The 14,291-nt window shown below is 39.7% G+C and overlaps 1 protein-coding gene across 3 annotated transcripts in view; it reads left to right on the plus strand.

Moving 5' to 3' along the window:
* Positions 1–2,254: 2,254 nt before the first annotated feature.
* The window catches only part of TCAIM (T cell activation inhibitor, mitochondrial), a 45,528-nt gene continuing 33,491 nt past the window's right edge, over positions 2,255–14,291 (plus strand). For 2 of the 3 annotated variants that reach the window (XM_057706552.1, XM_057706553.1), the window contains exons 1-2: positions 10,796–10,921; positions 12,272–12,344. In XM_057706552.1, coding sequence (XP_057562535.1) covers positions 12,316–12,344 — 29 coding nt within the window. In that variant the 5' untranslated portion in view covers positions 10,796–10,921; positions 12,272–12,315. Of the gene's footprint in view, positions 2,429–10,795; positions 10,922–12,271; positions 12,345–14,291 lie in introns of those variants that run through there. The other variant, XM_057706554.1, reaches the window with a different exon arrangement.

Here is a 14,291-nt window from a genome sequence, read left to right on the forward strand (position 1 = left end):
CACAGGTTTCACTATATTCAGCTTTTCTTCTTTATTGACTATATATATATGTAGAACGTCAGCAGTTTTCAAACACTAAAAATTTTGATTGATGTATAACAGTTTTACCCATACTGCAAATGATTTTTCATATTACTTTTGACATCTCTTTAACTTAAGTAACCTAAGTATGGTGAATCCCAATTTATTCTGAAATCCAAACAATAAAAAATCACAAACTGAGTATTGTGCAGCATTTAATAAGAGGGAGACAGAAAGGGGAAAATATGCAAGCAGGTGTCTGGAACTTTCAGAACAACCTTTAGGACTATGAAATAGATGTGGTGAACACTCAGTCCAGTCTCTAAAGCCTTTTCTACATTTGTAATCTAGAACAGTGAAATAACATTGGAAAATGACTCAAACACTGAAATTCTAGAGTACCTTCTGAGTTATACCAGAAATTTTAAATTTTCCTTTACTGTATCTTAAAATACTATATGTATCTTGAAATTTTGTAATTTATGTAATTACATTAGGTATGACTAAAGAAATTAGTATTTTAAACAAATATACCAGAACTTAAATATCCAAACAAGAATTGTACCTTTCAAACCACCTTAGGAAGTTTAAACTCCTTTGCTGAAGCCATCTGCAGAATCTGTAGCAGTCATTTTCCAGAGTGGTCATCAATTTGATTTAGATTCGATACTTTAAACCATAATTTAAATCATTTAGAGAAATGTCTGAGTAAGGGGAGTAATAGAAGAGTAAGTGGTGACTAGGGGGACTGAAAGTATTTCTTAAAGGAGTTCCCAAAATATGATAATGGTAGCATCACTGGAATAAGTCTATAACTTCACAAGAATAAAAAAGTTAAAACCTAACACTTAGCAAAATGGCTTACTATGATAAAATGTGGAATGAATACTCTCGTGAATGGGGTATGGGAAGTAAGGCAGAAGCAGACATCAAGAAGGAGGTTCTTTAGTATGAACAAACTGGATGACTAACTGCCACTACTGAAATTCAGCACCTAGGAAATAAATTGGGTTCAGAGATTACCACTATCAGTTTGGAGGACAAGTGGAGAAAGGTAAGTGGGCAATTATAACCTTGTCTTTTCTATAGCTGATAACTGAAACTCAAAGAAAAGAAAGAAATATGAGACCATTTAGATGCTGGTGAAAGGATGCATTTGAAAGGATGAAGATGCAAAAGATGATAAATTAAGCTTTCAGGAAAAATAGGATTGGTTGGAACGGACCACAAATTGACCAGACTGTTTCTAATGAATGAGAAGTCAAGAACCCTTAGGGCTGGAACAAAGGGAGGTTGTTTTTGTGTGTGTTTTGCTTGTTTGTTTTTCCCCACCTCGGTCAGCAGTGCCAAAAAGTAGGAAAAGAGCGGTTATTGTATTTGCAGTTTAGGGGAATAACCAAAGTCACAGACGCAAAATACAGCTAACAGTAAAAACCCCAAGCTGATGGTGGAGAATGCCTAAGGTTTCAAAAGATCTAGATGTTGAAGGCGCTGAAGTCAAAACGAAAATGCAAGCCGGAGAAAATAAATTGTCTTAATTAGCTATGTTCATGTAAAGAAAGCCAAAGGATATACTTAATATGGGCCTTCAAAATCTGGATCCCTCAAAAAGACGCGTCCTAAAGCGTCACCTCCGAACGCTCTGCGGACTGATCTGCCAAGACAGCCTCCTCCCCTCCCAGGCGCCGGGGTCGGGGGACCGAGAGCGGGGCCGGCGCATGCGCGCGTTCGGCCGCTCGTCTTTCCTTGCTCTCCCCACCAACCCTCGGTCCGGGCCCGGCCACCTGCCGCCCAGTCATCTTCCTACTGCCTCCCACCTAGTCCTTCATATCCATTAGCGCTCGTTCGGGCCTCCTAAAGCTTCCAGCTGAGTGCGCGGAGCCCCCTCCGGGCCGGCGGGGAGAAGACGGAGGGACGGGGGCTGCCACACTGCGAGGAGCCGGGCGGTCACCTGGGTGCTGACGTCAGCTCGGGGCTGAGAACCGCTAGGGTGTTCACCCGCGTCCCCGGGCTGCGCGCAGGCGCCCCAGAGAGGAAGGCCTGGCACGCGTCAGCCAATGAGAGCGCGGCCTGCGGCCCAACCCCGAGCCCGGGCTCCTCTCGAGCGAAGCCCCGAGGCAGGCGCCGACGGCCGGGTGGAGCGGTACGCACCCAGCCGAGATTTCAGGGGTGGGGGCTCAGAGAGCACCGCGGGTAGGAGGCTGTCAGAGCCGGTCGTCAGGTGGGGCGAGGGCGGCTGGAGCGCCGGGCGGGCGGCGCGCGCGTGGGCCTGGCTGGCGGCCCGGTGCGCATGCGCCCCAGCGCGCCCCCGCACAGCCCCGCGAGAGGAGCGGCGGTCCTTCCTCCTGGTACCTGGTGGGAGGTGGAGCGGGGCCGAGGGTCCTCTCGGCGGACCCTTGCCAGAACTGTAAGGAGCAGGACGGGAGGGGCTCCGTTGGTGCTTTCAGGCTGCTCGGGGCCGAAGGAGTGGGGTCGGGGCGGGCAGCGCTCAGAGCCTCCTTAGCTCGACGTGCTCACTTTTCAACCCAGGCAATGCCAGGGACCGGAATACCCGCACGCATCGCATCTGTTTTAACTTCTTTTGAAATGAGAAACCTGAGACGACTTAGGTTTTGTTTCCGACTATCATATTTCCCCGAAGTCTTTGACTTGTCATAGGAAATTGTTATGATTCAAATCTCGTAGCAAAAGATTTACAAAGGGAAGCTTTAAAAACCTAGATAACTTTGCTTTGGTACAATATATTAATTTATCTAAAAGGCTTCCTGCTTTTGCTTTTTCTTTGCCTTTTTCCCGTCCCTAATAAGTATTAAACTGAAAAGCAATGAAAAATTGGCTTTTCTCTCTCCTTGATAGAACAAACTACTTTTTAAAACCTTACAAGGTAGTTACTAAGGAAAGTCACAGCTGAAATGAGAGTAGCCTGAGGATACTGTTAAAGTAAGTTACTAGGACCTCTGTGTGGCAAACGTGGTTTCTATGGAAGGTAATTTAAACAGAACTTATTAAACTACTCATAATTTGGCTTTTCCACCAATTTAGATATCTCTTTCTACCCAGTTTGATTTGAAACTGCCTAGAAGATTTAATGCCTCACTTTAAACAGCACAGAACTTGGGTTAAAGTCAGAAATTTTCATTCTATGAAGTAGAATAGCGCTCCCCAATCTTTTTGGCACCAGGGACCGCTTTTGTGGAAGACAATTTTTCCACAGGAGGAGCGGGGGCGGGATATGGTTTGGGGATGATTCAAATGCATTACATTTATTGTGCACTTTACTTCTATTATTATTACATTGTAATATTAAATGAAATAATTATATAACTCACCGTAATGCTGACAGGAGGCAGAGCTCAGGCAGTAATGCAAGCGATGGGGAGTGGCTCTAAGTACAGAGGAAGCTTTGCCTGTTCCACTGCCACTCACCTCCTGCTGTGTACCTGGTTCCTAGCAGGACCCGTGAAATAGAAGCTAGTATCACTATTAAGTGGACTCCAGCAGCCATTTAGAATGGTTTGTAAATGAATTGTGTGCTTCCTCATCTTCCACCCTCCATCCAGAGGATTACAGGCTCTGTGGAAAAGCCTTCCAGAGCCCCAGTATTCTGTGTGGCACCTGGGAGTTTCTCATGGTACTCTGTGCGTGACTATGTCATTTCATTTACTTCAGTGTTTTATAATTATCTGCTTGTGTCTGTTTTTCCAATCCCGCCCTCTCTCCTAGACTGTAAATTTTTTGGAGAGGTGGAATTGTCTTAACGTTTTTCTATTCCCAGTACTTGGATAGAGGCTGGCACATAAGTGCTTGGGTAAAATGCCTGTTGATGAGCTGGGTGAGTTAAGGCTCTTGAGTTTCTCCCAAGTGTGGTAAGACAGGGGAACCTTTTTAGTTAACTCTGTAGCATGCCTGAGGCCTTTTCGGAATGGAAGGATAGTGGGCCGGGAGGAATACAGACAGAACAGCCCAGGTATGATTTTTTTAAAATTAATTATGTATTTTTATTTTTTGGTTGTGTTGAGTCTTCATTGCTGTGCGTGGGCTTTCTCTAGTTGCAGCGAGTGGGGCTACTCTTCATTGTGGTACGCGGGCTTGTCGTTGCGGTGGCTTCTCTTGTTGCGGAGCATGGGCTTTAAGCACATGGGCTTCAGTAGTTGTGGCTCGAGGGCTCTAGATGCAGGCTCAGTAGTTGTGGCTCAGGGGCTTCGTTGCTCCGAGGCGTGTGGGATCTTCCCAAGCCAGGGCTGGAACCCGCGTCCCTTGCATTGGCAGGCGGATTCTTAACCACTGCACCACCAGGGACCCCAGGTATGAATTTGAAGACCACAGTCCTGCAGCTGAGTGGGGTGCCTCAGGCTTTTGGACTGTTTCTCACTTGCAAATGAGAGCACCCAGCTCTACCCTTCAGTCAGCTGAGAGTAATTTGATTTTCTGTGTGGCTGGTCCTGTAAGGAAAGGAGCCACAGATCTGAATATTCTAGTCGTCTTAGCAATTCTGTTTCTCATAGTAAATTTAAAAGTTGACATTGTATTTATCGGTTAGGCCCCTTATGTTTCATTTTCCCAGGGCCTGTTTATTTCTGGCTAAAGTGATAAAATTGGGTGCTTGGTCTTGAAAAGATGAGAACTGACCCAAGATCTGTGCCACCTGAAAAGACAAGCAGCCGTGCCTGCCAACCCGCCAGCCTTTAACCTTGTTTCCACTTAGTTGTTTGTTTTTTAATCTCAAGAAGTGGGTGAACCATACAGGAAGCAAAGAACAAGTTCAAGCAAAACTGAAAATCTTCGCTTGATTTTTAGCAAACAATTGAGTATATAAAGATCTTTCCCTAAAATTGTATTGAACAGGTATATTTAAAGACTTAAAGCTTAAAGGTTTCCTAACAGACCCCTCAATCCTGTAAGGTGATAAAATCAGGATTCCTTAAAGCAGTGGTTCTCAAACCCGAACTTTGAGAACCACTGCCCTAAAAGATGGTTCCTGTTTCTTTTTCTTCTCTTTCTTCCCTTCTTATCCCTTCTAGTTTTTCCAAAAATGGATCCTGATCTGATCACGCCTTCCCCCTCACTTAGTTCTCAGAACCCACTCTTAAAGGAGAGCTAATGGGAAATAATTTTTTTCCAGTGATTTAAATAGGAAATGATCATCTTAGAACAATAGATGATTGTATATCAAAATTTTAATTAATTAATTAATTTGGCTGCACCAGATCTTCCTTGCAGCATGCAGGATCTTTGTTGCAGTCTGTTTAGTTGCTGCACGCGGGGTCTTCAGTTGCAGCATGCAGACTTCTTAGTTGTGGCATGCGTGTGGAATCTAGTTCCCCACCCAGGGATCAGACCCAGGCCCACTGCATTTGGAGCGTGGCGTCTAACCCACTGGACCACCAGGGAAGTCCCTGTATATTAGAATTATTAAGTGAATATCTTTGTTATGTACATAGGCATTTTCCTGTAGAAATATGAATGGCCACCGTTGGGGAAGGGGAGGATTGTTGGCAAAAGGAAAAGAAGCCACATTCCCTCTCATATTGCCACTCCACCAAGTTGTGAAAGTCTTTAAAAAACCATGTTAATTCATAAAAGAGGCAATTCCCACAGCACAGTACGCTTTATTGTACCTACTTCGGTTCTTTTACATTTTGAAGAGAGAAATGCTGCTATCATGAAAACTTAAGTTTTTATTACTAAGCAAGTGCTAATTTTGTCTTAAGTGATAAAAAATACACAGCCATGCTTATTTGTTTGGATAGATTCAGTTTGTTCCCTAAAGTTGGTGAAATTAAATCATTCATTTGTCCTTTTTGACTTGTGTGTAGCCTTATACTGTATTTTTCAGACTTTTAAGCATTGGTCCCTTATTGCAATAACTCTGACTTTTCCAATCACAAAATTTGTTTTCAGGGAGAATGTTGCATTGAACTGTGTGTTCTGGCTCTAGGTAAGCCCTTATTAGGAGGGGAAAAAAAGAATTCTGCAGGTTTTTATACGCTCTGAATTATATAATAATAATAGTTGCCACTTTTATGAATTTTCTGTTTGCCAAATGTTGCTAAGTCCCGTATGTATATTATTTTACTTACGTTTCACAAAAATCCTGTCATATAGGTAGGATTTCATACTGATGTATGAAGGGATGTGCAAAAGTCAGATACAGGATTCCATATCCAGAGAAGTAAAAAGTAATTATAATGTTCTACATTTCACCTTTTAGAAGTCGTCTTTAATGAATATTTCCAGCATATTAAATGTCTTTCAACATGTTTTCTTAAATACACAGCCCAGCTAACTTCAGTCTAGTGAGCATCAGATAAAGGCTAACAATGCGACATGTATTTATCGTTTCATTTGTATGAAATGTGTTGTCCTTACTGCTAGTATTAGAATTGTAATTTTTCTTTTTTTACGAAAAGAAGACAAGTTTCAATAAAACGTTCAGTAACTGAGTAGACATTTTCTTTTTTTTTTTTTAATTGAAGTATAGTTGATTTACAGTGTTGTGTTAGTTTCAGGTGTACAGAAAAGTGATTCTTTTTCAGATTCTTTTCCCTTATAAGTTGTTAAAAAATATTGAGTAGAGTTCCCTGTGCTATACAGTAGGTACTTGTTGTTTATCTGTTTATATATGGTAGTGTGTGTATGTTAACACCAAACTCCTAATTTTATCCTATCCCCCCTCCTTTGCTCTTTGGTAACCGTAAGTTTGTTTTCTATGTCTGTGGGTCTATTTCTGTTTTGTAAATAAGTGCATTTGTATCATTTTTTTAGATTCTACATGTAAGTGATATCATGTATTTGTCTTTCTCTGTGAATAGACATTTTCTGCAACCAAGATAAATTTTCTGACTCAAGTACTTCTGCCTAGCAGACTATAGTATCGTGTTAGCTCAAAGTATTCTCTCAGTTAATGAAAATTTTTCTACTTCGAATTAAAGGACAGTTTGAAGTGACAGTACATGTTATGTGGGTGTTTCTGCTATGGCATTCACACATTCCTGGAAATATCAATATTCTGTAAGATAATACACTAACCAAGGTTCATGGGAAAAAATACCACACAAAACAAGACGTGGGAATCTCTAGCGTTTTCATCTGCACTAGCAGCTTTCCAGATTGTTTGATGTAGTGGAAAATGCAAAGGTACTTGAAGCCACTAACCATCTGCTTCTTAAACCAAAGGAAGGAACTACTGGAGGATTTTCAGGGGGTTTTTTTGTTTGTTTGTTTGTTGAAGGGCTTTATATATAACTAAAACCTTCTTTGTAATTGTAGAAAGCCCACCGCTGATCATTTCAAATCATTAACACGCTGGGGAAAAATGCATATGATACAAAAATCTCTCTCCTATTTACCAGTTGCACATAAGCTATGCTAATTCACATTAAAGAAACTTTTTCCTTTTGGTAGCAGAACAGACTGCTCTTGGACCATCTGTCTCATTTATTAGATGAGGAAACAGACTCAGGAAGGTGAAACAACTTGTCTGTGCTCACACAGCTAGTCAGTGATGGGGTCAAGATTTGAATACAGAACTTAGGGACTGCAGCCTCGCAACCATTGTGCAGACCGCCTTCCCCAACAGTGTCGTGTTCACTTAAATTTGCCTTGAATTGGCCTAGATCAGCACTGTCCAATAGAATTACAATGTGAGACACAGATATAATTTAAATTTTTCTGGCAGTAAATCACAAAAGACAGCTAAAACCAGGTTGTGTTTTTCTTTTTAAAAAGCAAAAAGAGACAAGTGAAATTAATAAGTTATCATTTCAACATCTAATCAGTATGAAAAATTATTAATGGGATACTTTGCATTTTCTTTGTGCTAAATCTTTAAAATCCAGTGGGTACTTTACACTTAAAACACATCTCAATTCATAGTAGCCACATGTGCTAGGGACTCCCTTATTGGACAGCACAAGCCTAGATTTGAATTCTCTTTACTGCAGTGTGAACCTTTTTAGGAAATAGCCGACTCACCAAAAAAGCAGGCAGAAAACACCTAACTCTTAACCTGTAGTAGCCTAATTTTTTTTAAATTCTTTCTAAATCTAGAGACCATGATTTAATATTCAGACTTGTATTTGAAAACATTTTATTTTCATCGGGAGAGTCTCTTGTCATACTTCCAAATACTAATGTCCTTTTTTAGTCATTTCTCAGTACTAAGTTTAGCTATATCCTATAAATACAGAGTGAACAATGAATGAATAATTTTTCTGGACAACTGAAGACCTGAACTTTTAAATATAGAAAGTTTTTTTTTTTTTTGCTTTGATTATTTTTGATGGAAACACTTCTAAAACATGCTCCATAATTCTCTGCACAACATACTTTATGCTCCATGTTTGAAAGGCATTGAGGATGCATTCCCTAATTTTGGCAACTTTGCTGTGAGTGACTCTTTGGAGACTAATTCTGAAGTAACACTTAAGACAAATCCTTTAGGTTGCTTTCTTTTCCTAACTTTTTTTTTTTGGCCACACCACACGACATGTGGGACCTTAGTTCCCCGACCAGGGATGGAACTAGGGCCCCCTGCAATGGAAGCACAGAGTCTTAACCATTGGACCACCAGGGAAATCCCTCCTGACAATTCTTATTTATAGATGTTTAGAGATGCAAATTCCTAAACAGTGTAACTTGGCTGCCTGCCTCTCAAATTCTTTGTGAATCAAATTGGAGACAGCCAATGTTTTCTAAATTGATTTCCAAAAATTTTATTGTCTTTTTAGTGTGCTTTAACTTTCAAACTTTGAAACATCTATTTCAAATCAGTGATCATGACAGTTCCTTTTCACTGTTCTATTTGTTTTGATGTCTTGCTTTGGAAAATGGAGAGTAGAGCATGACTTGAATCATCTACATTGCACATCAGAAAAACAGGTTACATCGTTGTTGCAATGGTAGGCCTAAGTGCTTTCCATTGTTCAGTACTTCTGACTTTTCAAGGCTTCTTTTAGGATCATTTTATGCTGAAAAGGATGATGGTTAGAGCTTGGCTGCATATTATTTCCATCTATTTCCCATTTGTCTTCTTGGGTGATCATATGCCCGTCGAGTATTATTCCTTGTTTCTTATCCAAGTTTTAGCTCATTTATTAGTATCTTTTCAGTTAAGTGGCATAAATTTTCTTACTGACATAAAAAATGAAATGTCATCATGTGTGAATGTGAAGGGCTGTTTTCTTCTTGAGCAAGATTGGGACCATAGTCCAGGGCTGTCACTGGGCAGATTTCCCAGGGCCAGGGGCCTGTCTTAAATACTGAATGAATAACACGTATTCCTGCTCTATTCCTTTTTGTTGTTTAATTTTGTATGCTAGAAGCATTGATTTTTTTTTTTTAAGAACATACTTCACATGTTCATTGTAAATAAACTAGGAAATTAAAAAAAAGTAAAGGGCTTCCTATCCTACCACCTAGAGAGAGCCAATTCTGGACTGGATATGTATTTTCTTCTGGTCTCTTCTTTGCAAGTTTCAAGCCTTGTACCTGTTCTATCTTAATTAAGTCGAGATTTTTCAGTTACTTTGTGGATGACATTTGGTAAGAATTCTGTCAGTCATGGGCAGCACTGAAACTTTAGTTGAAACATTTCTGTCTTCCTCATTGTATCTCCATTTAATCTCAGAAATCTTCCAAATGGTAGTATTTCTGGTATCAGTATTTGTCTCAAACAGAAGAGCAAGGTGAATGGTTAAATAAATTTACCTTTTTAAACATTTAAATGAGTACATAAAAACACATTCTGTATCCAAGAGGGTCTTGCCATACCAGTCAACCAGAAAATAAATGGAAGCAGCCACTGTTGTTTGCAAATGCACTTTTTAAATAGGTAATTCTTAATTTGTCTTTAAAATACATCTTCTCTTATCCTGTTAATGGCAGTTTTGCTTCATTACCTGGATTCAGATATAGTAACTGCATTACGAAAAATTTTTTTTAACTTTTTAATGCTTAAAATTTGACAGAATAGGACTTGAGCCATGTGGTGGTTTGTTTTGAGCAAATATGCTGCTGCACAGGTCTATAAGGGTGGACTAGTGGAGAAAGCTGAGAGCTTCATAAGCCGGAGGAAGAAAGGATTTTTTTTTAACCTGGTGATTATCATGTGAATAATATGGCATTTCAAGACTTTTATAAGAGATTGCTCATAGAATTTTTAAAATCACTTAGTTGGTTGACATGGAGACTATAGTATAGTTGAAGTTCTTACTGAAGCTCTAAATTATTGGAAAAATTCATGTGATTCAAATCATGTTCCCTCTTTTATCTGCTTAACCTTTAAAAAAAAAATAAGCTTTCTTTTTTAGAGCAGCTTTAAGCTCACAGCAAAACTGAGCAAAGTACAGAATTCCCACATACGCCCCCCCCCCCCCACCCCACACAGCCTCCCACACCTGAGTTGTACATTTCTTACAATCTGTGAACCTAACTGACACCTCATTATCACCCAAAGTCCATAGTTTACATTAGGGTTCACTCTTGGTGTTGCACATTCCGTGGGTTTGGGCAAATGTCCATGTATCTACCATTGCAGTAGTATCATTCAGGGTGGTTTCACTGCCCTAGAAGTCCTGTGTGCTCCACCTGTTCATCCCTCCCTCCCCTCCAACCCCTGGCAACCACTTACTATCACCATAGTTTTGCCTTTTCCAGAATGTCATATAGTTGGAATAATACAGTGTATAATCTTTCCAGGTTGGCTGCTTTTGCCCAGGAATATGCATTTAAATTTCCTCCATGTCTCTTCATGGCTTGACAGCTCATTTCTTTTTAGCTCTGAATAATATTCAATTGGCTGGATGTACTACAGTTTATCCACTCGCCTACTGAAGGATATCTTGGTTGCTTCCAAGTTTTGGCAATAAAGGATAAAGCTGCAGTACACATCCGTGTGCAGGTTTGTGTGTACACGTTTTCAGTTTATTTGGGTAAATACTAAGGAGTGTGGTTGCTGGATCATATGGTAAGAGTATGTTTACTTTTGTAAGAAGGCCCCAAACTGCCTTCCAGAGTGGCTGTACCATTTTGCATCCCCACCAGCAGTGAATGAGAGTTCCTGTTGCTCCACATCCTCACCAGGATTTGGTCCTGTCAGTGTTTTGGATTTGGCCATTCTAATAGATGTGTTGCAGCATCTCGTTGTTTTAATTTGTATTTCCCTGATGTCCTATGATGTGGAGTGTGTTTTCATATGCTTATTTGCCAACTGTATATCTTCTTTCATGAGCTGTCTATTTAGGTCTTTGGCCCATTTTTTAAATCAGGTTGTCCATTTTCTTATTGTTGAGTTTTAAAGGTTTTTTGGTATGTTTTGGATAGCAGTCCTTTGTCAGATATGTGTATCTTTTACAGATATCTTCTCCCAGTCTGTGGCTTGTCCTCTTGTTCTCTCTGCATTGTCTTTTGCAGACCAAAATTTTTAATTTTAATGAAATTTAGCGTATCAGTTCTTTCCTTCATGATTGTGCCTCTGGTGTTATATCTAAAAAGTCACTGACATACCTAAGGTCATCTAGGTTTCCTCTTAGGTACTCTGGTAGGAATTTTATAGTTTTCTGTTTTACATTTAGGTCTTTGATCCATTTTGAGTTAACATTTGTGAAGCGTGTAAAGTCTGTGACTGGATTAACATTTTTGCATGTAGATGCATCCAGTTGTTCCAGTACCATTTGTTGAAAAGATTATCGTTGCTCTACAGTATTGCCTTCGCTCCTTTGTCAAAGATAATTTGGCTGTATTTTTGTAGGCCTGTTTCTGAGCTCTCTTTTCTGTCCCGTTGATCTGTGTGTCTCTTCTTTCACCAGTACTGCACAGTCTTGATTACTGTAACTTTACAGTAAGTCTTAAAGTCCAGTAGTGTCAGTCCTGCAACTTTATTCTTCTTCAGTGTTGAGTTGCTTTTCTGAGTCTTTAGCCTCTACATATAAACTTTGGAATGAGTTTGTTGATTTCCATAAAATAACTTACTGGGATTTTGATTGGGATTGCATTGAATCTGTAGATCTAATTGGAAAGAACTGACATCTTGACAATATCGTCTTCCTATCCATGAACATGGACTATCTCTCCATTTATTTAATTCTTCTTTGATTTCTTTCATCTGAGTTTTACAGTTTTCCTCACATAGATCATATTTTGTTAGATTTATAATTAAGTATTTCATTTTGGGGGGTGCTAATGTAAACGGTAATGTGTTTTAATTTCAAATTCCGCTTGTTCATTACTGGTATCTGCTTAACTTTTTAAGTGATTAATGGATACCTGGAAGTTGACCTACATATATATTCAGAAATGTTTTGCCACCTGAGACCATTGAGGAGGTAAGCTTTGTGGTTCTCTCTGTTATTAGTATTTTGTGGGGGGAGGGGTGTGTGTGGAATATGTTAGGTGTTTAGCTGATTTCCATTTATTATAATTTATCAAATTCTAACTATTTTGTGGATATTGTGGAGGGAAGGAATAAAAAAAGAAACAGAAAATTCATGTGAACGTCCAGGTCTTTCTTGCAAAAGTCCATTCAGAGTAGAAGGTGAAAAGAATACCATCTTTCAAAATAGTTAAGTGTGAAAAGTTTAAGAGGAAAAAAGATAAAGTTTGTCCTTAGCACAGTTCTTACTGAGTCATCCTCAAGCCAATTGCTGTCATATGAAAAACCACTTTACGTTTAAATTGTATAGTAAGGTCATTTGACTATTATATTTGCTATTTATGTATGTATAGTCTACTTCAAGAAAGGATTTAAGGAGTTCAGTAAAATTTAATTGGCACAGTAATGGGCATATATAGGGTAATTGAAATGGAGACCAGATGCCCTCTAGAGAAAGGAGATCATTTGTTAAAAAAATAGAACCGATGAGACAATTATTCAAACATCAGATTTCATTCTGGCTTCTTGGTAGCCGAGTCAAAAAAGGTAAATAAAGTTTATTTGGCTCAAAGTATATAACCAAAATAAAATTGGATCTGATTACATAAATTTAGAAGTTTTAGATTTCTGAAACATATTTGGCAATAATTAGTACTTTTAAATAACTGTTATGTACATTAATATCTCACTAAATAGTCACTGTTAGAAGGAACGTCTTTAGGGGAAACAGATGTTTCCCACCAACTCAGTTTATGATGAGGATTATCCAATAAAGGGAGTCTTTTTCTGATTGAATTTATGACGTAAATTGTTTAAAAGAAGAAAAGAAAAAGAAGGAAACTGTGAGATACTAGACAATGTCCTAAAAAGCTGTTGGGCACATGTTGAGACATTCTTCATGCTGTGGTATCTTGATTATGTTCAGCTGTAGAAAACCAGGCTAAAGTGCTGTGTCCTCATACTCTGACACAAAGAGAGGCCATAGGAGCCTGGAGGGACGGGAGTTCTAACATCTCCTGGGCTGCTTCCTTCAGTGATGCTCACCTCCTCACCCCCGTGCCACCGACGGCAGTGAATACTAGGTGTTGTATATAGAGACACGCTTTTCCAGCTTTTTTGATCTCAGCCTTCAGAAGACTCTATTTTAATCCTAACCCATAAAAATAAAAGTTTCATAACAGTAGTTACCCTTGCCACACACAATATCCAGGAATATTTTCTGTTCTGGGAAATATTTTCTGGATTTTGTTTTTTGATTTTGTTTTTAATGTTGTGTTGGTCATGGTTTGCTAAGTTGATTTCACACCTGAGTTGATTCCACAGTCTGTCTGTGTAAATGAAGCTTTCTTCGCCCCAGCCTCATTCCTTCCTTTATTTCTTGCCTGTGGCTCGTTTCCCGCTGCAGCAGCAGTCACACAGTTGCAGCACAGACTGGGCAGCCCATAAAACCTAAAATGTTTACTTTCTGACCCTTTACAGAAAAAGTTTGCTGTTCTACGATTCCTTTTTCGAAAATGTAATCCTTTCCTAACATCCTTTTATAAATCCAAATGTTCGTGTGCCACACAAATAAAGCAACACAATATTGTTTGGGGTTTGTTTTCCTTGATTTGGTTTTTCTTGATCTGTTCATTTCCTTTCATTAAATACCTGCTATATAGTCATTTAATATATATTAGCAGTAGTACCTGTGCCAGACCCTGTAGTGGGAGCCACTGGGCTCTCCTGCCCCTCTGGGTCCACCACGCAGTTTGCCCTGAGGCTGTCAGTGGCTGAGCAAGTCACTCATTCCAGCAGGACACAGGATGCCCCTAGTGGGTGACTTGGGCTAAAGACTCCCATTGGCAGAGATGAACCCTTCTTGGGACTGGGCTGCAGCCCCAGACTTCCTCCCCAATGC

Source organism: Hippopotamus amphibius, chromosome 13, assembly GCF_030028045.1.
Source record: "Hippopotamus amphibius kiboko isolate mHipAmp2 chromosome 13, mHipAmp2.hap2, whole genome shotgun sequence".
Taxonomy (NCBI): domain Eukaryota; kingdom Metazoa; phylum Chordata; class Mammalia; order Artiodactyla; family Hippopotamidae; genus Hippopotamus; species Hippopotamus amphibius.